Raw genomic sequence first — 25,275 nt, 5'->3', positions numbered from 1 at the left:
TCATATGTAAAGAGATACTCAACATTACCAGTTATGAGGAATACAAAGTTTAAAACCACAATGAGATACTATTTCACATCCAACAGAATGGTGAAAATTTCAGTGTCTGATAATACCAGATACTGGTAAGAATAAGGAGCAATGGGGACTTCTAATCTCTGCCATAGAGATGTAAACCGGTACAAACTGGAGAACAATTTGGCAACAGGAGAGCTGAACATGATTATTCCTCTAAATTTCCTCAACATCAGGGTACCTGGGTGGTTCAGTTGGTTAAGCATCCGGCTCTTAGTTGCAGCTCAGGTCAGGATCTCACAGTTCATGGGTTCAAGCCCAGCATCAGGCTCTACATGGACAGCACAGCATCTGCTTGGGGTTCTCTGCCCCTCCCCTACTTACACGCTAGTACTTTCTCTCTCAAGAATAAATAAATTTAAAAAATTTTTAAAAATTAAGTTCTTTGACCTCAAAACTATTGAAATTTTAGGCTAATTGTTTGCTGTGGGGGCTTTGTGCCTTGTAGGATATTTACCAGCGCCCCTGACTTCTACCCATTAAATGACAGTAGCATCCTCCCAGTTGTGACCATCAAAAATATCTCTAGACACTGCCAACCCCTGATGGGCAAAACAATATTTTCACCATCATAATAATTTAATAATATTTTTATTTTACAAGCTAAGTAGATCAATACATTTATTAAATTTTATGTTTCTTTATTTTTAATTCTTTTTTTTTTTTTTTGAGTGTGTGTGTGTATCAGTGGAGGAGGGGCAGAGAGGGAGGCAGAGGATCCAAAGGGAAGCGAGCTCTGCAGTGAGAGCAGAGAGCCCAACGCAGGGTTCGAACTCATGAACTGTGAGATCATGACTTGAGTCACCCAGGTGACCCTAAATTTTATAAATGTTAGAATTCTAACACACACATACACACAAACCCTGGGAGGGGTGGTATAAAATGGGTGAAGAAAGTCACCAAATTACCATTTTTATTTGATCCTTCCAAACAAGAACAAGTTGAGGATCATGCAAGTGATAGTAATGACCATGAACTGAGAGAAATCAGGAATACAAGAAGACGCATAAGAAAACACAGCAAGATAAAGAGCGCCTTTTAGGTGTAAATAGATTTCAAACTACTTATGAAATTAACTGCATATATATATACCTTTTCAAAAAGGATTAACAAAGTGAAGTAAAAGAAGGCTAGAATCTTTTTTTTTTTTTTTAATTTTTTTTTTTCAACGTTTATTTATTTTTTGGGACAGAGAGAGACAGAGCATGAACGGGGGAGGGGCACAGAGAGAGGGAGACACAGAATCGGAAACAGGCTCCAGGCTCTGAGCCATCAGCCCAGAGCCCCACGCGGGGCTCGAACTCACGGAGCGCGAGATCGTGACCTGGCTGAAGTCGGACGCTTAACCGACTGCGCCACCCAGGCGCCCCAAGAATCTTTTTGTTTTTTAACTTATTATTTGAGAAAGTGTGTGCAGACAAGCACTGACGGGAGGGGCTCAAAACCATGAACCATGAGATCATGTTGACCTGAGCCAAAAATCAAGAGTCAGACTTAAGCTTAACTGACTGAGCCACCCAGGTGCCCCATGAAGCAAACTTTTTAATACAATGTTAGACAACCATTTAAAACTATAACTGTGAAGATTATGTACTAACATGGAAATGCGAGTATGTCAATAAGTAAAGTGTATCATCTATACATTGTGGTTTTTTTTTTTCAATGTTTTATTTATTTTTGACAGAGAGAGAGAGACAGAGCATGAGCGGGGGAGGGTCAGAGAGAGAGGGAGACCCAGAATCCGAAGCAGGCTCCAGGCTCTGAGCCATCAGCACAGAGCCCGATGCGGGGCTCGAACTCGCAGACCGCGAGATCATGACCTGAGCCGAAGTCGGACACTCAACCGACTGAGCCACCCAGGCGCCCCTATACATTATGTTTTAACTAAGGGGTTGTTTTTTCCATATAACCAGTAGAGCTATGGCATTTGAGGATTTGGAATTACTTGTGAATGACTCAAAAATATATGACAAGTAACACTTTGAAATTTTGTTAAGACATAAATATAAACCATAAGCTCTGGGAGGATGCTGTTAGGAAAAGCCATTTAGCCAGTCTAGATGACCATCCAAAATCTTTATTCTATGGCTATTTTCTATTTGAGGCCATGTATGCAGTAACACGTCATTATACTTGAGACAGCAATTATATGTGGGGCGCCTGGGTGGCTCAGTAGATTAAGCATCTGACTTTGGCTCAAGTCATGATCTCGTGTCACAGTTCGCGTGTTTGAGCCCCACACTGGGTTCTCTGCTGACAGCTCAGAGCCTAGAGACTGCTTCTGATTCTGGGTCTCCTTCTCTCTCTCTCTGTCCTTCCCTGGCTTGTGTCCTTCCTCTCTCTCTCTCATTCTCTCTCTTTCAAATAAAACTTAACAACAACAACAAAAAAGACAGGAATTACATGCTACAGTGATACTCTTGGACTCAGAGGTTCATAATATCACCGAATACATCAGCAATTACTAATGTCTACTATATATAAACAAACGTAAGAAAAAAACATTCCCAAATAAAAAGTTAAATTTGAGTATTATAATTATGGACAATTTTCTCCATCCACTGCTTTATTAAGAGAGAGAGGAAAATAGGTTAACATCTCTCCACTCTCCTTAGCCACTGAAAACTAATCAGGAGTAGAAAGAAGTGTAGGAAAAGTGATGTATTACAACAATAACTAAAAGCAGAAGTGACTTGGGATCTATTTCTTTTGTAGCCTGAAAAAGAAAGTCCTTTCTATCTTAGGGGCGCCTGGGTGGCTCAGTCGGTTAAGCATCCGACTCTTGATTTTAGCTCAGGTCATGATCCCAGGTTCATGGGTTACAGCCCCACTTTAGGCTCTGCACTGACAGCACAGAGCCTGCTTGGGATTCTCTTTCCCCCTCTTTCACTGCCTCTCCCCCATTCATGGTCTCTCAAATAATAAAAACAAAAACTTAAAAAGACAGTCCTTTTTATCTTAAATACAATGGGAGCAATTTATCCTCCCAAAACTAAAAACTGGATTTTAAGGAATTCCTATGAATTACCTCTAGAACATTAGCATGGTAGCTTATATCCCAGATATTCTGAAGATTCTATTCCTACTTCTTACTTAGCCTCTCCCATCTTCAAGTGATTCATGTGCCAGAAAGTCTATGTTCAGTGCAGTTTTTCCTGAAGGCCTTTATCCCCAGCCAAGCATTAAATAACTCCAGTCTGCTCTCACCTGTAAGGTTGATGTCTCCCAGCAAATCGAGAAGTTCTCCACCAGCAGAAGCTGGTTTGCTTGTAGGTACAGTTGGAATAACAGGTGTTATGTCATTTCCTCCCAACAAATCCAATAAATCATTGGCCTAAACAAAGAAATAGTATCTCAATTCATTAATCATTTGTCTAAACTGTATCTAAGGCAAAGCTTTTTCAAGACTTAAAAATAATGAAGAGAACCATGAATCAATCTAGGAACAATGAAGGGAATCAGCTAAGAGATAGGTCATAAAGAACTAACTATAATATCATGAGGATTCCCAGAAAAGCAAGTGAAAAGCTACCTGGCTGGTGGGCTGTGGCCCAGAGGGTGGTGGTTTGGTCTCTAGTGGAGCTGGTTCTGTCTCTCCATTTGTCTGCACAATCTCAGTAGGGCCATTTGTGGTCACTTTTTCCATGACAGGCATTCTCTCAAGCAGGGCAGACCTAGAAGAATCTGAAGTGGTTAAACTCTAGGCAGTTAACCTAGATTCCCTACCCAAGAAAATCACTGTTACTATATTGGAGTCAAACATGGACAGCCATCTCCCCTCCCCACCCTGTAACACACACACTAAAATAGAAGGTGGATTACAAGAATACATGACCTAAATTCCTAGCTGGATTAAGGGCAGGCAAGAAACCTTGAATAGACAAACTGTCCACCTAAATCCCAAGAGACTGGGATTTCTCAGTGGTAGAGAAATTGGAATGAAAGAAAGGTAAATAAGTAGGTATTAACAATCTCCAATCACGAAGATACTGTGTAACAGAGGGGGGAAAATAATCACGCATCACAAAGTTAAATATAAAAAACACAACTTCCACTTCTTAACCAAATAAAATGGAAAATGAAGCAAACATCTCATACCAAAAGAAGAGAAAGGGAATGATAGAACATGGTTAACTTAAGTGTTTACAGGTAGGCAGAACAGAAAACGGACAAATGGAAGCAGTCAAGCAATTAGCACTAAACAGACTTGTGAAGCCCAGTTAACAAAGCCTGAGGAATGAGTCTCCTTTGTGGATTATCATGACAATTTGCTCAGGATGCTAACAGCCACATGCATTGCTTGGTTTCTTTCACTCACCTCATATGATCATATTTCTTAAAAAGTGCATTATATTCTACTGCCCTCTGCTGGAGTTCCACATCAATGCTGCTTCCATAGATGGAAACCACTTTCTTAATTCGGCTTTGGGATAAAATGACAAACAAATTCAAATACCCGAAAGAAAGTTCATAAACAAGTAGAGTGAATAAACAAACCAGAGTTTTCTGGTTAAAAATATGAAATACTCATATTTCCTTAATTCACGCATCTTTTCAAAAACAAAACACCTCTCCTTTATCTTCTTTATCCAAAACACACCTCAACACCATCACTTACCACTGTACTTATTCTAACTGTAATGCTAGATTTTGTCTGTTAAATATCCCATACCCTGAAATCTGCAGGAAAAAGTACCCATTATTAATTTGCTACAAAAGAAGTGTGTAATATTCATTCTCTTCTTTAATAACTTTAAAATAAAAAGGTTTTATCAACAAAAGGGTCACAGCATCAGACTTTTATCAATAAAGGGTTATTACCTGACACCAAATTCTTCTAGCTCACAATTTAAAGAGTTAGTAAAATATATATATATCATTTCTTCACAGGACCTTAGACAAGATCTAAGAGAACTAAGTTTGCCTTAAAAATGCTTGGCTGGAAAACTAGTCCAACTGACTTTTATTCAAAATGGTGAAGAGCAGAATTTAAAAATTTAACCACCAAAACCTTCATGATTTTCTTCCTATTCAGACATCTCAAAATATTATAATAAACCCTTATATGGGGAAAGTAACTTCTTACTTTAAAAAGAGAAAAGGCATTAGAAGTCAGATTTTGAAAACATAACTTTTCACCTTCAAAATAATAAATGGTGGGGTGTGGGACTAAAGCAAAGCAGAGTATAGATAAAATAAGGATGAACTACAAATTAATAATTATTACTGTGGATTGACAGGTGTATACAACACATTTTACTATCCTATTTTCCTATTTTTGGCCCTGCTTGAAATTTTCCATAACAAAAAGTTTTTAAAAATTACAAAATAACATGTTCATCCTACTTTTTCTCCATACTCACTTTACAGTACAGGTGAATCTAGTAGAAAGCTTCATAATGGCAGTGAGGGCATAACCTCGCGTCACAGAGGTGGACATATTAGAGATGAGGACACTTTCTAAAATATCCAACACTTCATCTTCTGTTACCTGGAGAGAAAAACAAAACAAACAAACAAACAACAAAAACAAAACAAAACAAAAAAACGCAGGATGAATCCTAACAGTAAAGATCTAAATCAGATACCAAGTCACAGGATGCCACCATCATTACCAAAACTTTAACACTAACTGTGCTTTGCCAGAGTAACTGTAAAAACTGATCCATCATCAATCAGAAGCACGTAGGAAGGAGGTTTAAAAAAAAAAAAGAAAAAAAAGGAAAACACCCAGTGGGTACTGAGACATATATAGCTTCAAGAGGTAGAAGTAAAGAAAATAACAAGATAAACAGAGTTCAAGTGTTGTTGCCACAATTTCTCCTAAAGCCAGTTCTTTGATAAGCAAATGCAGACATGGATAGGTCTCATTTCTTATCAAGCCAAAGGGTGAGAAGTAGATCTGCAGATGGTTTTAAATCTCATCAGGGCAGCTAAATTCCATCTCAAAAACTGGCAAGTTTCCCAATATAATTCTGGGATTACTTCTTTAAAAGGTTTTCAAGGAATCAACCTCAACTCCTCATTAAACACTATCCTTTCATAAACCAAAACACTATTTTCCTCCCTCCTTAAAGAGTGACAAGGAGTACCTGAATAGGCTCTTCCTCTTCACACTGGCCAGATACAAGAAGATCTCCATATTCACCTATACACCATGCAGCAACTTGTACCAAAGGTTGCTGTCAAAAGAAAGTCACCATTTGTCAAAGGCTTTCAATCCTTGCAAGGATTAATGCAGATCATCTAATCATAAAAGATGAAACCAAGGCACATCTAGAGTGTTAGTAATAAGAACACACCAGGAACTAACGGGTAATTTCCCCACCAAAGTAGAAAGTACCTACTTGAGAATAATCACCAAGAATTGCTTTGTACAAGCGCTGGACAGTATAGGCATGCATCTCCACACTATTGGTTATTAGCTGGATCAAGTTAGGGACTGCGTCATCACGAACATAGCTTCCTGCCTAAAAGGAAATGCAAACAGTTATCCCTAGAAACACATCATAATGATAAGAAGTGTTGGCTACTGCTTCTATTCAAAGGAGACTACTACAAAACACCCTCCACGATAAAGTTAGTTCCAATTCTCAGGTTCATAAGCAGCTCAAACTTCAAAGTCTTACTTATTCAAATTGCTTACTTCTTATTTAAATGAATATTCTAAGTTTTTCAATTTTACAAAAAATAAAACAAAATGTCCTTTGTCAAAGGAAAAGTAAAATATAAAGGATTAAAATTTCAAGAAAGACCTTTTCTACTCAAAACAGATTAAGCCTAAGATTTCAAAAATTTAAGTAGAATATTCACTGCAAACTCTCCCTTCTCACAACTCCCCAGTACAGTTAAAGTCACACAGGCTACCTATAGCAGCCACATAACTCTGGGGGAAGGAGACAGGGGTGTATATCAGAGGTCCAAAAGGGCAGCATGTGAAATAAGAATTAAATAAATAGTACTCTTTTTAAAACTTCGATTTAAAACATCACACTGTCCTTTAAAAACTAGAATTTATAAACATTATAGAACCATCAGTCACACAAATGGGAAGTATTTTGTACTTAATCATCCACGCTTTAAAAACAAAAATAAACCTGGTCTCTTTAATATTCTCTTCACTAGTGGAATCTGAAATAGTATTTGCAACCATGAAACAAAGTAAAGCTATTTAACACCAACAAGGAAGCTAAATCTCATCCTTGTCAGAGCATTATAACAAGGCTGTACAGGATTTAAAAACAGTGGAAGCTGTGCCTATCAGCCCACCTTGATCAAGCTCCCATTACTAGACAGAGCAGCAGATCTGATTTACGAGTGAGACCAGGAAAAGGAAAAGGAAAGAGAGAGAAAGAGACAGAGAAAGAAAGAGGGAGTTTTTCAAGAGTGAGACCAGGAAAAGGAAACAGACAAGAAAGAAAGAAAGAAAAGAAAGAAAAGAAAGAAAAGAAAGAAAAGAAAGAAAAGAAAGAAAAGAAAGAAAGAAAGAAAGAAAGAAAGAAAGAAAGAAAGAAAGAAAGAAAGAAAGAAAGAAAGAAAGAAAGAAAGAAAGAAAGAAAGACAAGGAAACAAACCCAGGTGATTGGGATACCCCTCACTCTTGTTAAAAAACACAGAGGGGCGCCTGGGTGGCGCAGTCGGTTAAGCGTCCAACTTCAGCCAGGTCACGATCTCGCGGTCCGGGAGTTCGAGCCCCGCGTCAGGCTCTGGGCTGATGGCTGGGAGTCTGGAGCCTGTTTCCGATTCTGTGTCTCCCTCTCTCTCTGCCCCTCCCCCGTTCAAGCTCTGTCTCTCTCTGTCCCAAAAATAAATAAACGTTGAAAAAAAAAAATTAAAAAAAAAAAACAAAAAAACCCCACAAAGACTCAGAGAGAAGTTTGGAAAAAAGGTCAAAATGCCAAAGACAGAAGCTAAAGAACAGGTAATTTGTTTCATTCTTCCCAAATGGGAGAAAGCAGAGTGTTGTTTATTTATTTAATTATTATTATTTTAAATAGTTTTCACACCCAGTGTGGAGACCAATGAGGGGCTTGAACTCATGACCCCGTGATCAAGACCTGAGCTAAGGACAAGAGTCAGACGCTTAACTGACTGAGCCACCCAGGCACCAGAAAGCAGAGTGTTTTAAATAACAGAAAGCATCAACATGATCTAAATGACATTTACAGCCCACTTTATCCAACAGCAAAATACACATTCTTCTCAAGGTCAAATGGAACATTCATCAAGACAAACCACATTCTGGGCCATAAAAAACATCTCAAATCTAAAAGAACTAAAATCATACAGGATTTAACTAGAAATCAGTAACAGATAAGAAATCCCCAAATATTCAGAAATTAAATTAAATAACACATAGATCAAAGAAAACTATAGACCACTATCTCTATGAATATAGATACAAAAATCCTAAAAAGTGTATTAGCAAATCAAATAAAACAATGTATAAAAAGAACTATACACCACGACTGTGTGGGATTTATTCCAGGTATGGAAGGTTAGTTCAACATTCAAAAATCAATTAATGTAATCCAGCACATCAACAGGTTAAAGAAGAAAAACTGTAGGACACAATAAGATTATATAACTGGAAAAATGAAAAGTAGGAGCATTAAAAAGAATGGCTTTGATTTTGACAACATTTTTCTTCAGAAGCTCTTTTTTCTCTTCTTTTGATCCTTATAAAAAAACCCAAAATGCATCCTGATTCCTATCTTTTGTTAAAATGTAATTCCCCTGGGGCGCCTGGGTGGCTCAGTCGGTTAAGCGTCCGACTTCGGCTCAGGTCATGATCTCGCGGTCCGTGGGTTGAAGCCCCACGTTGGGCTCTGTGCTGACTGCTCAGAGCCTGGAGCCTGTTTCAGATTCTGTGTCTCCCTCTCTCTCTGACCCTCCCCCGTTCATGCTCTGTCTCTCTCTGTCTCAAAAATAAATAAACATTAAAAAAAAAAATTAAAAAAAAAAATATATATATAATTCCCCTGTTACTAAGTTCATGTATTAACCTTTTACAAAGTTAATTCATTGCAAGTAAACTAGAAAACTACTGTGTCACAGATAGAACTCCACAACAACAAATACACATACACACATCACAATTTTAATGATATCATTCCTTCCTACAGATGTTTCATAAATTTCCTTAACCAATGCCTATTTGGAGACTTGTACTTATTTCCAACATTCCCCCATTATAAACAAGATTGGGATGAACACCTTTGTATATACATTTCTGTATACTTGCCCTTTTATTTTTCCAAGATAAATTCTTAAGAAAAGAATTAATGAGTTAAAAGGTACAAACTAAGACTTTTGCTATAGGCTACCGAAGTTTACTCCAGAAAGCACCATTTTATATCTAATATGAAGTGGAGACTACACCACCTATTTCTCTTTCCTAACACTAGGAAGTAGGTTAAAAAGTATGACAAGTGAAAAATGATACCCCACTTGTAATTTTACTTACTATTTCTTTATTAACAATAGTATTTTTCAATGTTAACTAGCCATTTCTTTCTTCTTTTGTGAAATATCTGTTCAAATGCCAATTTCTCCATTACAATATTTGATTTTTCCTATTAACTGTAAATTATTTATAAAGATATTACCATGCTGTCATATGATATAGTGTTTTCCCCTTAGTTGTCATTTGTTTCAACTTTGTAGATTTTTTTTCCCTTTTGCTATGCAAGTTTCAAATTTTGATGCGACCAAATGTGTAAAAGTTTCCCTTAATGGTATCTACTTCAGTGACAATAATTAGACATAGATACTTGTGTTTTCTTTATATACCACTACACTTCCATTTTGACTGTTAAATTTCTAATCCCTATTAACTGAATAATAAACAAAGAAGCTCCAAAACTCTGAAAGACTGCCTAAAAAAGAGTATCTTATAAAACCATACTTTTAAATCCACAATAAATTTATAGTCATGCAAAAGCTTCCAATGGCTTCCTATCATATTAAAAACAAAAATTCCCAACTCCTATGAGGCCCTATATAATGGAGCCCCTGTATTAATCCTACCATCCTCTGCCTCTCATGCTACCTACTGGCTTCACTTGCCTTCTTGTTGCTCTCCAAGCAGGCCACACTTGTTGCTACTTAAGGGCTTTGCAACACTTGCTGTTCCCCCAAATCTTTGCACGGCTCCTCATTTCATCAAGCTCTCTCCTCAACTGTTACCTCCTGTGAGCGACCTGTGTGGACTACTCTACCTAAAAGACTTGGCCCTTTGCCCCACCTTCCATTCTTCGCTGCTGTCGCTGGAGTCCTTCATGCTGCTTCAGTCAGCTTCACTATTGTTCGTAGTAGTTTTTCCTGCCTAACTGGATAGTACATATTTCTCCACAGAGTTCCTATCTCCCCCACTAGAACTAAAATGTAAGCTTTGTGAGAACAAAGGCTTTGTCTGCCTCATCCAGCACTTAGTATATGTTGACTAAAAAAAAAAAAACAAAAACAAAAGCTACTTACCGTTGTCAGAACACGCATAATTGTGTCTATATGCCACCGTTTGGAAGGTGCATACCTGAGAAAACAATGGCACCAGATAAAAACATTGGAACCTGTGAAGTATACTGTGCTCAGCGACTTTCAAAAATCCTGTGCTACAGTCTTTTTTAGGCTTACTGGTGAAGTGATTATTTTTGACATATTTCATCTTCAAACCTAGCAGCTACCTCCATTTCAAAGGGTAATGAAATGGGGCAAAGTCAAATTTAGATGTTTCACATAATAATTGCAATAGGAGTTGCTGAACTGAGAAATGGGACTCCATCTCAGTTTTTCAGAAAACAAATCATAAAGACAAAGCAGGAGGACAAAGAAAAAGAAGAAAAGGGACTGTTCCCAGACCCAGGCAACACCAGGACTAGAAACTCATTCCCTTAAAATCACAGTGCAGAGAGGAGAAATAACCATACTATCAAAACTGAGGTACTTCTTCCTAAGAGTTTTACACAGAACAATTCAATGCTGTAATTTTTCTATTCTCTACCAAAAAAAAATCCAAACACTTTTGTATTCTCTTCTTCACAGATGAGAAGTTAAAAAATAGATATACAAAGAGATTTTATAAAAGTAGGATTCTTTTTGGTCTTAGATACTTAATATACTTAAAATACTTAAATACTGGTTAGAATGGCCTTCTAACGAAGCAAATTTCTTTCTTTTCTTTCTTTATTTTTTAAATGAAGCAAATTTATAATTGGGAGCCTGAAATAAACATGACATGTTTTAAACAGGTTTACAATATTTTCTCCATGTTTCAAAGATGCTTTCAAAAAGTTCCAAGCATCTTTTACCAATAAATGTAAAAATTAAGTCTTACTTTTCTGCAGCAAGAAAGATTCCAGATGCACAGTCTGCTTTAAATTCTGGCTCACATGAATCCAGAAAATAAAGTAATTCCTTCATCATGCCTCGGATATTATTCCCATTTACCAGGGCAAAACTCAATTCCATTGCACGCCTTGCAGAGGGAGGAGAAAAAAAGTTATGATATTTATAGTGGAAATGAAACAAAAACCCAGGTGTGTAGTTTCTGAACACTGGCAGATGGGTTCTATGCCCTCGCACGATCTTGTGATCCCAATCTTCATACATACATGATAGCCAAAGTTATCAAAGTTACTTTTAACATTCTGAATTTTCATTCAACACTTTTCTTTACAAAGATCCAAGAGACACACTACTAGTCACCAAAAATGCAGTTTGGGTTCCAAAGTCTATTCTATGCATCTGAAATTTTGAACACTCAAAAGGCTAAACAAGGGAAGTAACAAAGTGAGTACCCAATGAGAATACCTCTTTGCATTATTTCTTAAAAATGTGATAAAGTCACCATATTCTCTTTATTACATCCACTTCTGTCCAAAAATGATGTTAAGTTTACATCAAAAGATATATAAGAAAATTAGAATAAAAACACACCATGAGGGTGTTATGGTAAGTGAGATAAGTCAGAGAAAGACAAATATTGTACGGTATCACTTCCATCTGGAAGGTAATAAAGCCAAAAGCATAGAAACAGACTAGAATGGTGGTTACCAGGGTCTCGAGGGTGGGGGAAAGGGGAGATGTTGGTCAAAGGATACAAACCTCAACTATAAAATGAGTAAGTTCTGGAGATCTAATGTGCAGCATGATGACTACAGTTAATAATAATAGCATATTATATAATTGAAAGTTGCTAAGAGAGTAGATCTTAAATATTCTTATCACAAAAAAGAAAAGGTAAGTAAGTATGTTAACTAAGCTCCAGTGGTAACTATTTTACAACACATAAGTATACTAATTCAATGCACCTTACACTTACACAATGTTTATATTAATTTTATCTCAATAAAGCTGGGCAGGGAAAATGAAACAATGAGGGCCATGAAAAGGAAAAAAGGGCGCGTACCATGAGAGCAAATAAGAGTTTCTTGAACTGCCTAATCAAATTTGGCAATCAAAGGAAAACCAAAATGTTTAACATATGAAAGAAGATTACTGCATGCATCTTTTCATATTTGGTCAATAATTTCAAACATAGTATATAATTTGACTTTTAAAATACCAATTTAATAAGTATAAAATACTTTTATCTTGGCTAATCTATAAACAACATTCAATCTTTACAGAAATCCACTAATTGTTAATTCTTAGATGGTGCTTAAGTCGTTTACATATAATAATCCAATTAGTCCTGCATAACCTTTGTAGTGGGTGCTCTTGTATTTGCATTTTACATATGGGACAACTGAGGCAGAGAAAGTTTAAATAACTACATCAAGTTTAATAAGGACATAGTCAGGATTTTAAATGAGGCATTCAGGCTTCAGAGTCTGAACTTCTACTGTTAAATACCCTGTCAAAGAGACAGGGATTTCATGTTTGATATGCAAAGCCCTGTCATGAGTAATAGAGAAATAACACAATAGGAGTCAGAAGGTCTGATTTCTATTCCCAGGTCTGCCCTGTCCAACACATAGGTTTAGAGGAAATCATTTGATTCTTTTGGGACTGTATTTTAACTAATCTGTTAACTGGGGATAGAAGTTAATTGTCTAGTCTATCTCACTGGCTCACTCTGAGAACCAACTGAGAGGGTGCTTATACATTCTGTGGAAAGCACACACACAAAAAAAATCCTGGGTTGGGGCACCTGAGTAGCTCATTTGGTTACGGGTCTGTCTTTGACCCAAGTCATGATCTCATGGTTCGTGGGTTCGAGCCCCATGTCGGGCTCTGTGCTGACAGCTCGGAGGCTGGAGCCTGCTTCGGATTGTGTGTCTCCCTCTCCTTCTGCCCCTCCTCTGCTCACGCTCTGTCTCTCTCACTAAGAAGCAAATAAACATTCACAAAAATAAAAATAAAATAAAATAAAAAATCCTGGGGCACCTGGCTGGCTCAGGTGGTAGAACATACAACTCTTGATCTCAGGGTTGTAGGTTTGAGCCCTACATTGGATGAAGAGATTACTTAAAAATAAAATCTTTAAAAAAAAAAAATTTTTTTTTTAGGGGTGCCTGGGTGGCTCAGTCGGTTAAGCATCCGACTTTGGCTCAGGTCATGATTTCACGGTTTGTGAGTTACAGCCCTGCATCGGGCTCTATGCTGACAGCTCCCTCTTTCTCTGCCCCTCCCCGCTTGTACTCTGTGTCTCTATGTCTCTCAAAAATGAATAAATGTAAAAAAAACTTTTTTTTAATTTTAATTAAAATTTTTTTTAAATTTTTTAATTTTTTTAATTAAATTTTTTTTTATTTTTTTTAATTAAAAAAAATCCTGTGCAAAGCACTAGGTGAGTTATTGTTGCTGAGTTTAGGTTGTATCTTTAGATTGCCCATGTACTTAGCATATGCTCTCTGCAAATAAAGGAACTCAGTATGAATAGATATTTGTTAAATGAATGGTTTCAGATATCATTTCAAATCTCATTTATTCTGAATTTGAACATACAACCAAAAGTTCACTGAGGCCAACTAAAATTAGATTTTACAAACATCTTCACTTCTTACAATAGGACAATCAGTAGAGTCAGTCTGTCGAGGAAAAGAATTGATGCCTTTGCAAAGTGCTATCTGCTGCCTAACAGTCATTCCTAGATGTGCTGTTCTAAAAAACACAGCTGCCTCTAGTATCTTGGGGCAGAAGTACTGTGAGAAAATGTGTGCTGTCAGCAATATGAGTTTCAGCATTGTGATAAATCACTTAGCCGATGGATCACTCCGTATTTTCATCCTCCAGCACACCGAGCGCAGTACCTCTGTTAAGCAGACTTTTGCCCAGCTTACCTGTACCTGTTTATTTATCAAAGAACCAAGAACAACTTCAGTGTGCACATTAGTATTCCTTATGGGCCTCCTTCACTGACCTAACCTTCTCCCTACCAATCCTTTCTTACAAAGGATTTACTCAGCAGGGAGTTCATTTGTGCAAATAATGAGTAAATAAACAAATGTCAACATTCTCACTCTCAAAACCATTACAAAGTTATCAAGTGGGGGCTGGGGCAGAGAACTATCAAATCTATTACCGTTTTATTGAGACATCCAAATCTTTTAAACAGTCCACAATTGTGCTTCTGTGCCTCTGTACTGCATTATGATCTGTCTGCACAGTCTTCAACAAAGATGTCAAAGCTACGTATCTGGATGAAACAAAGTTGCAGAAGACAAATTAAAATGTAAAAGTCGGGATAGTTCTTCTCTAAAATAATGACAAAGAAAACATCTAATGACTAAATATTTTTAAATATTTAAAAGACAAGACAGAGTTAGTGAGTATAATGGTATTATTTTAACGGTGTAAAAGACACTATAATCTTAAGTAGTGGTAACCAGGAAAATTCAGACTTGCATTCATGGTCAAGTCCATTTAAACTTCTAAAAGTAACTAATTCCATCCTTTTAATTCTTCCAAATAGTACAACAAAATAAGCATATATTATGCCTTTCCTTAGACCCAAAATGCAAGAGGATATTATTTCAATTTACCATTTATATTTTCTTGCTTTTGATACTGGTACCAAAACTGCCCCTATAAAGCCTTCACTTTAAGGTTTAAGTATCTGAGGGGTGCCTGGGTGGAGCAGTCGGTTAAGCGTCCGACTCTTGGTGTTGGCTCAAGTCATGACCTCACAGTTTGTAGGTTTGAGCTCCACATTAGCTGCTGTGCTGATGTTGCAGAGCCTGCTTGGGATTCTGTCTCTCCTTCTCTCTGCCCCTCCCCAACTTGTGTGCGCACACTAAATAAATAAATAAATAGATAGATAGATAGATAAATAAATAAATAAATAAACTTTTTTAAAAAAAATTATTCACGTATTTGAAAATTCTTTTGGGGGGTGCCTGGGTGGCTCAGTTGGTTAAGCATCCAACTCTTCATTTTGGCTCAGGTCATGATTTCATAGTTTGTGGGACAGAGCCCTACCACTGGGCTCCGTGCTGACAGCAGGGAGCCTGCTTGGGATTCTCTCTCCTCTCTGTCTGCCCCTGCCCCTGCTTGTGATCTCTCCCTCTCTCTTTCAAAATAAATAAATGAACATTTGAAAAAAAATAAATAAATAAATAAAAATTCTTTTGGAAGGAGGAGATAATTCAGGTGTTATTTACATATTTTTAAATGCTCAACATAAGAAAATTTTTTCCTGATTAAAACAGGAAAAAGGGCAAGCAGGATACACTACACAAAGGAATATAACAAAATAAAATACCAATAAATTGATCTACCTAAAAAAATTAGCTAGAGTTCACACATTCCAGGTTTGCTACACAAAATGTTATTTTTCTTCTTAATTTGGAGCTGAGGTCAGCAAATCACAGCCTCTACCTACAAGACTCTAGCCCTCTGCTGTGTGGTTTTATAAATGAATTTTTAATGGAATATAGCCACACTCATCATTTACATAGTCTGTGTGCTTTCATACCAAGAGGCAGAGTTGAGTAGCTGCCACAGAGACTCTAAGGCCCACAGAGCCTAAAATATTGACCATCTGCTCCTTCACAGAAAGTCTGCTGACTTCTAATGCTAACAGTGTAAACAAAAGTAAATTTAGTCATGAGGTAAATCCTCATATTCTTTACAAAACAGTAGTCTTAAGATCAGGCTAAAAATAAAAATCCTGAGTTGAAGTTCTAGATAAGTCGTTCAATCCATGTGCAATTTTGAGCAAAGTCACTCTTGAAAACACTGAGTTTATAAAACCAAAGTACAAGATATTTTTCAGTTGACTTACCTAATATTCTTATCATTGTTCAATAAGAAACGACCCAGGATGTTTATGGCTAGGACCTACAGAGAAACAGCACTGGTTAAAAATGGAAGAAAACAAAATATTTATATCATTTAAGGATCATCTCCTGGCCTCTGATGGTGCAAGCAATTTAAAGGTGGTAGTTGGTATTTCTACAGATGGCTAGCAAAACACAAAAACAAAACAAAAATCTGAAGGCAAACTCTTAAAATCATATTCTATTTCAACAGTAATTGCTGAAAGATTATATTTTAAAATTATATTGTTAGTGGGAGAATAATATTGGTACAGCCTCACTGGTGAAAAATCTGGCAATATACATATACATATATATATATATGTATACATATACATATACATATATATGTATATGTATATGTATAATTCCTTTTTTTTAATATTACTTCTGCCTCAACAATTCTTCTAAGAATTACCTGACAAACACACGTATACATATGCACATATTTCGGCTCAGATCATGATCTCATGCGTCAGGCTCCCTACTAACAGTGTGGAGCCTGCCTGGAATTCTTTTTCAAAATAAATAAAATAAACTTAAAAGAAAAAAAAGTGGATTCATTCATGAATGAATTCATTCATGCTACGACATGGATGAACCCTGAAGACATTATACTAAGTGAAATAAGCCAGCTACAAAAGGACAATACTATACGATTCCACTTATATGAGGTATCTACAATAGTCAAATTCACAAAGACAGTAAGTAGAATGATGGTTGTCTGGCATCGAAGGTAGAGAATAATGGAAAGTTATTGTTTAATGGGTACATAGTTTCAGTTTGGGAAAACAAAGGAGTTCAGAAGATAAATGGTAGTGCTGGTAGCAAAACAATGTGAATGTATTTAATGCCACTAAACTACAGTTAAAATGGTAACTTTTATATTATGTATATTCCACCATAATTATTTTTTAATGGGAATGGTCTCTCTACATGAATATAGTTTATCTACATGAATATGGACTAGCTCCAAGATAACATTAGGTGAAAAGAGTAAGGTACAGGGCAATATATATATGTTACCATTTTGCTCGAAAGGTAGGGAGAAGAAGAGAACTAACCTAAGTTACTTTAAGTTATCTGGATACTGGAATGTTAAAGACAAAAAGAACCATATACAAATACTGGACTGTCTCTAGTAATCTGTTTCTCATAAGGCTATGAGCTACCAATTCTTTTATCATTAAGTGATTGAAAGAATGAATAAATTCATGAGGGGGAACTCTCCTTACAGGAGAATTCCAATTATTTAATGAGGAAAAAATGAGGAAAAGAGAAAAGTATGATTGGAACACCATCCTAAATAACTACAGCAGACAAGATTCTCTGATGGATACTAAAATTGGTGGGCAAAAAGTCTAAGAACAAGGTATTTGCATAGCCTCAAAGTGTCTCCTTCAAAGTATTTTCAATTACAAGGGAAAAAAATAACTTTACAGTGGAGAGACACAACAGACACCACTTTAACCAAATGATCAAGGTTAATATCACCAGTAATGAGATAAGTAGATAGCATCCTGATATGATACTGAGAAGGGCACATCATTTCTGTGGTGGTCTTGCCAAAAAAAGCATAACCTCAATCTAATTATGAGAAAACATCAGAGAGAGCCAATTTGAGGGGCATTCTACAAAGTAACTGATCAATACTCTTCAAAAATGTCAGTCATGAAAGAACAAGGAAAGATGGAGGAACTGCCACAGATTGGAGGACACTAAGGAGACATGACAATTAAATGCAATGTGGGATTAGGATTGGATCCTGAAGAAAAAGGACAGAAGTAGAAAAACTGGTGAAATTTGAATAAATTCTGTAATTTAGTTAACAGTATGGTACCAGTATTAACTTCTTAGTTTCAGTAATCATCTATAGTTATGCATGATGTTAACATTAGGGGAAACCGAGTGAAGGGTATATGGGAACTGAGAACTAATTTTTGCAACTTTTCTGTAAGTCTAAAGTACCAAAAAAAGGTTTCAAAAAGTGCGTGAGAGAAGAAATACACATATACACAATTTAAATATAAAAATTTCTGAAAAAACATGTTACAAAAGGATACCACATTCCCCACTAGAAGAATGTGAAAGCTACCCACAGACATTTTCCTCCCTGCACACCTTTTGTACTGTTTCAGTTTTTTAAGTGTTTATTTCTTAAAAAAAAAAAAAAAAAACCACAAATATTTAAGAAAAACAGATTAACTCAAATATGATGTCTTGTTCGAAGTGATGGAAACGACTCAAATCACAGCCCTAGTAAAAACTTGTTTGAAATGTCTCCTTCACTCAACAGCATCTATATATCTACCTATACCTAAGATCATCCAAACTTTATTATAATCTATACCAAAAACCTTCAATGGAGGGAGTGATACTTTAGATACCAAAACACAGCATTATATATTCTGTATCGCTTTCCTAAAGTTAATTTCCAAATGCAATTCATTTCCAAAGTACTCAAGTCTAATTATTCTAATTGGAATGCATGCGGGGGGGGGGGGGGAGGGAAGATTTAAAAAGACTTACTCGCAGTCCACTCTCTGACTTTATATCCATGATAGTCAAAACCGTTTCATAAAGAATAGCATTTCCTACATTTTTACTAGTCTCCGTATTTGTGGCAACCTGAAAAGTCACAAGAGGTCAGTACATAAGTGATAAAACAACACTTCTGAAAAATATCCAGAGGTAACAAGAGGCATTTTGTGATTAATTACAGCCACTGATGAGGAAACACAAATAAATACTGCTCATATAACCACCATCAATCACTCGGCTCCCTGCTCTACTAAAATGAAGATTCATTATAATGCAGATTAAGTCTACTCACCTGTGCTAATATATCATTCATAGCTTCACTTGAGTCATCATCATTTCGTCCTAAAATTCTTAATAACCGCAAAATTCGTACCTAATGTGCAAAATACGAGAAGTGTCAATAAATAATGTCTGACACAAAGGAACTTACTTGATATGAAACTCAAATTACTTAAATGAAGTCTTAGATCCCATTAGAAATGGCCAAAATTCAAACAGAAGAATTTTAAACATGATCTTTAGAGAAGTAATGTATGCTTCTATGCCCTAATGAAGTAATGAGACAAGGCACACTTCATCACTTTACAGCTAAAGGATACCACCACCTGCAGGGATCTACTACATTGGCAAGTCAAGTCTCTATGCAATACATAATTTTGACGATTACAACTATAATTTTATCCTGTTAATTTAGCACAGAACTGTGTCACTATTCACTTATTAATGTAATTAGTTTAATCAGTCAATTACCAAATTTCTACCGACAAAAACTTAAGAGGAAAGAAACAATCTATTTCAAAAGTATTAAATTAATTTCTCCAAAATTCTCTTTCAACCTCACCTGCAAAAAGGGGTCACTGATACCAGAAACATCATGTTCTGGTGAATATCCCGACATGATGAGGTTCTTTAGAATACGAACTAATTGGGGCACAAGCTGCAGAGAAGAAAGATGCATCAAAAAACAGTGCACATCAAAGAATTTCTCATGAACAGGCAGGGGATTTGGCTTAAGAACAGGGTGCAAGGATCTGAATCCAAAAAAATTCTACTGATACAATATGCTGGTATAATACTGCTGACACTTGATGAATATAACTTAGGAGTATTTAGGCCAAGAACTCAAGAAGGAATATGTATTTTTATGTGAATTAAAAACAAATGACTTATTTACTCCAGAGTTATATATACAAAGATACTACAAATAACAGTACATCAGAAAGCCTATGGGAAAAATGTCAAACAGATGCCTACGGGGCATACTACATTTTTACTTCTATAGAACTTGACATACCTAGGTAACACATGCATGTTCAGTTTTTATCCATTCAAACATTTGGATATAAAATGTGATCACCAAAAATACTGGTGATCTTATTAAAATTATAGTTTTAAAATGTACTATCTTAAACAGAGAAAAAAAAATTCTCTGCTCTTAAGATAGGCTAGTTATAGTCTTTTCCAACAAACAACAGGAATACAAACGCCTTCAGCACTGACCAAGGGAAAAAGACACATGAAAAAATTTATTTTCACCTCAAGAAGATACCAAGGCCATGAATAATTTCCTTTCCCTATTCTCAACTCCTAAGATATACAATTTTTGGTAAAATTTTACTTTAGGATTTAATTATACAGACTGATTTGTTGCCTGCTTTCTTGTCTTATTATATTAATATACATTCCTTATGGTCAGAATTCCTTTCTTGTCCTTCCTTTACTTTGTCCATTAGAGTCGTGACACATAGAGGCAAGTCTATGGCCAAGCTGAACTTTAAAATGCTTTAAATATTATCATTCATTTCATTCTGTTGATTGAGCACTTAATATTAAACCCAATTCCAAAACATTTGCCACAACAGGAATTTTTCCAGGCTCCAACTAAAAACTCAATTTAGCTACATAAACAACTCTAAGCACATAAAATTAAGAAAACAAGTGTCCAAAGTTAAGTGAATCACATCTCTTTTAGAGGCAATCAGAACAGCCCCAATTTTGTTGCAGCTCAATTATTTTTTCTCAATTACTGTTCTGGCTCTGCTCCCTCCTTATTCCCCAACTCCAAAAGGAGATCAAGATCAAAACAAAAGCCAAGCTATGCCCAATGTATGCACGCCCAACACGTAAATCCCACTTCTAAATGTAAGAGAACATAATCTAAATGAATTTAAAGAAGTGTGGCCATAACACTTCAGAATTAAGTGACTCTTAAGTCATTTAAACAAAATTCTAACTTGGACAACTCCAAGATTACAACAAACTAAACTATGGTGACCTGTAAATTCTAAACAGAATCCTCATTAAATGTGTCATCCATAGGCAGATTTATATTAAAGGTAAAAATAATATAAATTTATAAACTGCTCTAAAATGTGATTAAGCTGGAATCATCCAGTTACCAAGCTCTGCACAAAAAGCAGCTCGCCTTGCATACTTTCCAATGGCCTACTTTTTTGTACTACACGTATCCCTAATTATTTGTTTAATCTGATTTCTTGGAGAAATCTTTTTTCCTTGGGCTACTAAATTCAGAAATTGTTTTGCTCACTGACAAAAAACCAGCACACCACCTAAAACTGCCTTGGGGCAAAAAGCACAAATGTCTAAGTGTTCAACATACAGATTCTTGGAACCCAGCTTTATTTTTCAGATGAAAATGTAAGTTGTTACAACTGATGACAAAAATAAGATGACAAAGGGAAGGGCTGCAGCCATGAAAATCAGTCAATGCCCACCCACTCTACCTCAAAATGTTTTTCATATTCCAAAACTTCCAGAAAAGATTAAGTGCAGGTAAGGGGGAAATAAAGGCTCTAAGTCTGAACTGAGAGTTCAGAAATACATACAGAGCTTTTTAAAGTATGAGGTTACCCACACATGGCTTTAAAATATCTACTTCAAAAAGAAGCAGTGTTTTGTGCCAAGTCTCCAAACTGATCTGGAATTGCCATCATCAAAGCCACTGGGAAACCGTTCAAAGTTTCTCAAGTGAAGATGAAGAAATGGCAAAGAAGGAGGTTTAGAATTCAGGAAAGGCTGCAACTGAAATCCAAGGCTGATTTTGGAGTTGGGAGTTTAAACGACAAGACAAAAACTGGACTAGGGAGTTAGCCAAAACTGCAAGAACAAATAACTCATAGTATTAAGCACAGCTGCAGTGTTAGTTTATTTTTAAAAGCCACATTTGTGGATGGATGCACAAAAGCTACTAAGGACCTAATGCCAGCATGCACCATCTAAAAGAGGGTTAATTCTTACCTTTTCATTCTAACATACAGCAGGATTCCAAACAGACAACAGGAACAAAACATACAAAGCAAGCATTAGGGACAGATACGGGCCTCATACTATTTACAATTATTTAATCAAGACATGAACATCTAAGGGAAAAAAAAGGCCAAAAAACAAAAAACAAAAAAAAAAAAAAGAACTGCTATTAGAGCCTCATGATAACTAAAATACAAAGTAGGCCCCATTTATTGAGTGATCAACACCTTATAAAAGGAATTAAATGCATGTAACTACCCAAAGTATAGCTTTCAAGTCCTTACTACTGTCTTCTAAAAGAAAGTGGAGAAAACAAAAATTTCCACTTTAGAATGCTGTAAGAAAGGAAGGGAGGGACTTAAGAAAGCTAGACTTCCACCACCAGTCAACAGCCTAAAATGAATAGAAGGTGACCCTGCGTTACATAAAAGTAATGTCAAATTCCACTCTGTAGTTTTCACCTTAAAAAAAAAAAAAATTACCTGTCTTTAATACACACACACACACACACACACACACACACACACACACACACACACAGGGCACCACACACACAGGGCGCCACTTACACACACACACAATTCCTGTTTGTAATCTGACCTCAGGTTACATTTCCTGACTTCAATGTGAAAACAGCAGATAAAGCACATGAGAGACTGGTATGTCTGCCAACAATGAGAGAAGACTTCTATTATGAAAGAGAAAACACTGTACTACTGCCAATTCTTATATGCCTAAATCTGGCTCCCAGCCCTACCACGCAGCAGGGCTGGTCAAGTCCTTTATTCAGTTCAATAGCTTCCTTTCAAAAGAAAATTCATAACTGAGAAAACCATGTGTTTCTCACGAAAATCATTTTTCAATCAAGAAAGGCTTAGGCATATAGAATGGTGCCTACCTTTCTGAAATGTGCAAGCATGTCTGGGCTTCGTTCACACATTTCTGTGAGGAGGACTACAGATGTGTGAAGGACACCTGAAATAAAAGAGCAAACAAAAACTAAAAATGAGGCTCTATATTCAGCTTCATAGAACAGGGCTTTGAGTTCTGAAGGTCAATTCCAAAAGGATAGTTGCTACTTTTATTTTTTACTCTCCCAAAGAAGCTAAGCATTGAGGTGAATACAAAGGAGGTGTTTAATAGATGCCTGATTTAATACTGGCCAAGTCAGTCAAATCAGAATATTTTAAACAATTATGCTACCAAGATAATTGCTAAAAAATGACAACCAACACACATGTCTCTCCATCTGAGAATATCCATAAGGACATGCTCACAGTCAATATAAGATAGGTATCATCTGCTCCATACTTTATAAGCTGTTAGCTGAGTTCTGATAATTCTAGAAGCAGAAATCTTATTAAGACTGTAAATTTCCAAATAAAATATATCACAACTCCAGGTAATTATGGATGACAAAGTGAACGTGCTTGTTCCACAGACAATAAAAAGGATCTCACAACAGTTCCCACTAATAATAAATAAGTACCCTAACCATTAATTTGTTCAACAAGTATATTCTGAGCCTTCTGGGCACAGGACTGAATTAATCCTTTGGATTAATTAATTAATCCAAATTAAATATACCTTACCATTTTTTCTCTTAGCATTTAGTAGGACACATGAATTTTCTTTACTCAGAACTTGTTTCACTGACTTCAAAATAAGAATAAAATGTTTGGGAAAGAATACCCATGTTCCATTTAATTTCTCTCACATTTAATATGAAGGTATCTAAGTACTTATTATAAATTCCTATTACAAGTAACCTAAAATATTTTCATAAATCTTACATTCCTATCACAAGACAATAAAAAAATAACTTTTTCTCCTATTATAATATAGCCAGGAAATCAAGGTGTTTTACACATGAAAATGAAAGCTAGGATATTTTGTACATTATGCTAAATATTAGTAACTAAACATAGTACTTTTAATATAGTAAAAGTAGACCAAAAATGAAAAACAAGTTAACTATGAAGGCACCAATCTCTAATTATAAAAGCAGGTTATGAGAGTAGAAAGAGATCTCATCAATCAGCCCTTCCTGGAAAAGTGTCTATGCACAGAAGAAAGACAACTCCACTGCACTGAAACAGAAGGCCAACACTGCCTGAAGCCTTTTCTCATTCCTCTTTGCCCTCAGTACTTCACAAGTACATCCAAATCACATTACCATGGTTCTTTTCATTCAATAAATTTTTTGTTGCTGGTAAAAACATCTCCATAAGTTCAGGAACCTTCCTGATGACATGAACAGCACATAGTGCTGCCTATAAAAAAAATAAAAAGGACAAAAGATTTATTTCAATTAAGTCAGGGCAACCAATCTTACAAAAAAAAAAAAAAACCACCAACAAAAAACCATATCAACTAGTTCACCTACTAAAACAAGAAAGAAGAAAGAAGTCAGATATCAGATGTATTATATATTAACTGATTAGGGCTTTCCAATTTATACTATTTCATTAATGAGAACTTCTAGCTCACCTGTTCCTTAGTTCATACATTACTAAATAAGTGGACAAAAACTTCCTAGAACATGGTTAACATGAACTTATCAGACAAATTTAACTTATGTGGGATTTTACAAAGTTTTGCAGAGACTTCCATCTGTGATAACCATTCTTCTAAGATACCAAAAGGTTTTATAAAAAAACACAATGCAACTGAAAGATATACTACTGCTGTTACTATTAATAATATCTATACCTTCCCCAATTCACTCTCTGCTGATATCAAGAAAACCATTTGAACAATAATTAGCTAGTCTCTACTGAAGAAAAGATGGTCTTGGCTTGTTCACTGGAAAGAAACATACAAAGACTGACTTTGATTCTGCCCACCAAAAGTAACCATAACTATTATTTGTTGGAGTTAAATACCATACAAGTTTAGATATATTAACCAGAAAAGATTTCAGCTAATTCTTCCCAAGTTATATTTGGGAGAAAAAGATTTTTACCAGTCCAGAGAATGTTTTATTTAATGAAATAATGTATTTTCTGAACAAGAGCAGCCACACATTCTTTAAGAGAAAGCACTGGCTTTGGTTTGCAGTCATCATTAACAGTGTATGATCCTGGAAAACAGAGTGGTCCTTGCAACATCTTGCCTCACACCATTAAAA

At 36.0% G+C, this 25,275-nt stretch overlaps 1 protein-coding gene and 1 non-coding gene across 3 annotated transcripts in view; both read right to left on the bottom strand.

Moving 5' to 3' along the window:
- AP1G1 (adaptor related protein complex 1 subunit gamma 1) overlaps positions 1 to 25,275 on the bottom strand; it is a 58,705-nt gene that overhangs the window by 11,391 nt on the left and 22,039 nt on the right. Inside the window, exons 4-19 of one of the 2 annotated variants that reach the window (XM_003998215.6) lie at positions 24,322 to 24,418; positions 23,044 to 23,120; positions 22,137 to 22,145; positions 19,720 to 19,815; positions 19,171 to 19,251; positions 18,867 to 18,965; positions 16,304 to 16,359; positions 14,603 to 14,716; positions 11,411 to 11,551; positions 10,555 to 10,609; positions 6,423 to 6,545; positions 6,168 to 6,257; positions 5,439 to 5,566; positions 4,394 to 4,498; positions 3,608 to 3,749; positions 3,283 to 3,409 (exon numbers count right to left, since the gene is read on the bottom strand). In XM_003998215.6, the coding sequence (XP_003998264.2) occupies positions 3,283 to 3,409; positions 3,608 to 3,749; positions 4,394 to 4,498; positions 5,439 to 5,566; positions 6,168 to 6,257; positions 6,423 to 6,545; positions 10,555 to 10,609; positions 11,411 to 11,551; positions 14,603 to 14,716; positions 16,304 to 16,359; positions 18,867 to 18,965; positions 19,171 to 19,251; positions 19,720 to 19,815; positions 22,137 to 22,145; positions 23,044 to 23,120; positions 24,322 to 24,418 (1,540 nt within the window). The remainder of the gene's footprint in view (positions 1 to 3,282; positions 3,410 to 3,607; positions 3,750 to 4,393; positions 4,499 to 5,438; positions 5,567 to 6,167; positions 6,258 to 6,422; positions 6,546 to 10,554; positions 10,610 to 11,410; positions 11,552 to 14,602; positions 14,717 to 16,303; positions 16,360 to 18,866; positions 18,966 to 19,170; positions 19,252 to 19,719; positions 19,816 to 22,136; positions 22,146 to 23,043; positions 23,121 to 24,321; positions 24,419 to 25,275) is intronic. The other variant, XM_011290227.4, reaches the window with a different exon arrangement.
- On the bottom strand, positions 14,234 to 14,319 carry LOC111558149. Its single transcript, XR_002738742.1, has one exon. It is a non-coding gene; the product is annotated as a small nucleolar RNA SNORD71 (small nucleolar RNA).

This window comes from Felis catus, chromosome E2 (genome assembly GCF_018350175.1).
Source record: "Felis catus isolate Fca126 chromosome E2, F.catus_Fca126_mat1.0, whole genome shotgun sequence".
NCBI lineage: Eukaryota > Metazoa > Chordata > Mammalia > Carnivora > Felidae > Felis > Felis catus.
Note: the sequence above shows the minus strand (reverse complement) of the source record. Positions and strands in the feature narration are given on the sequence as shown.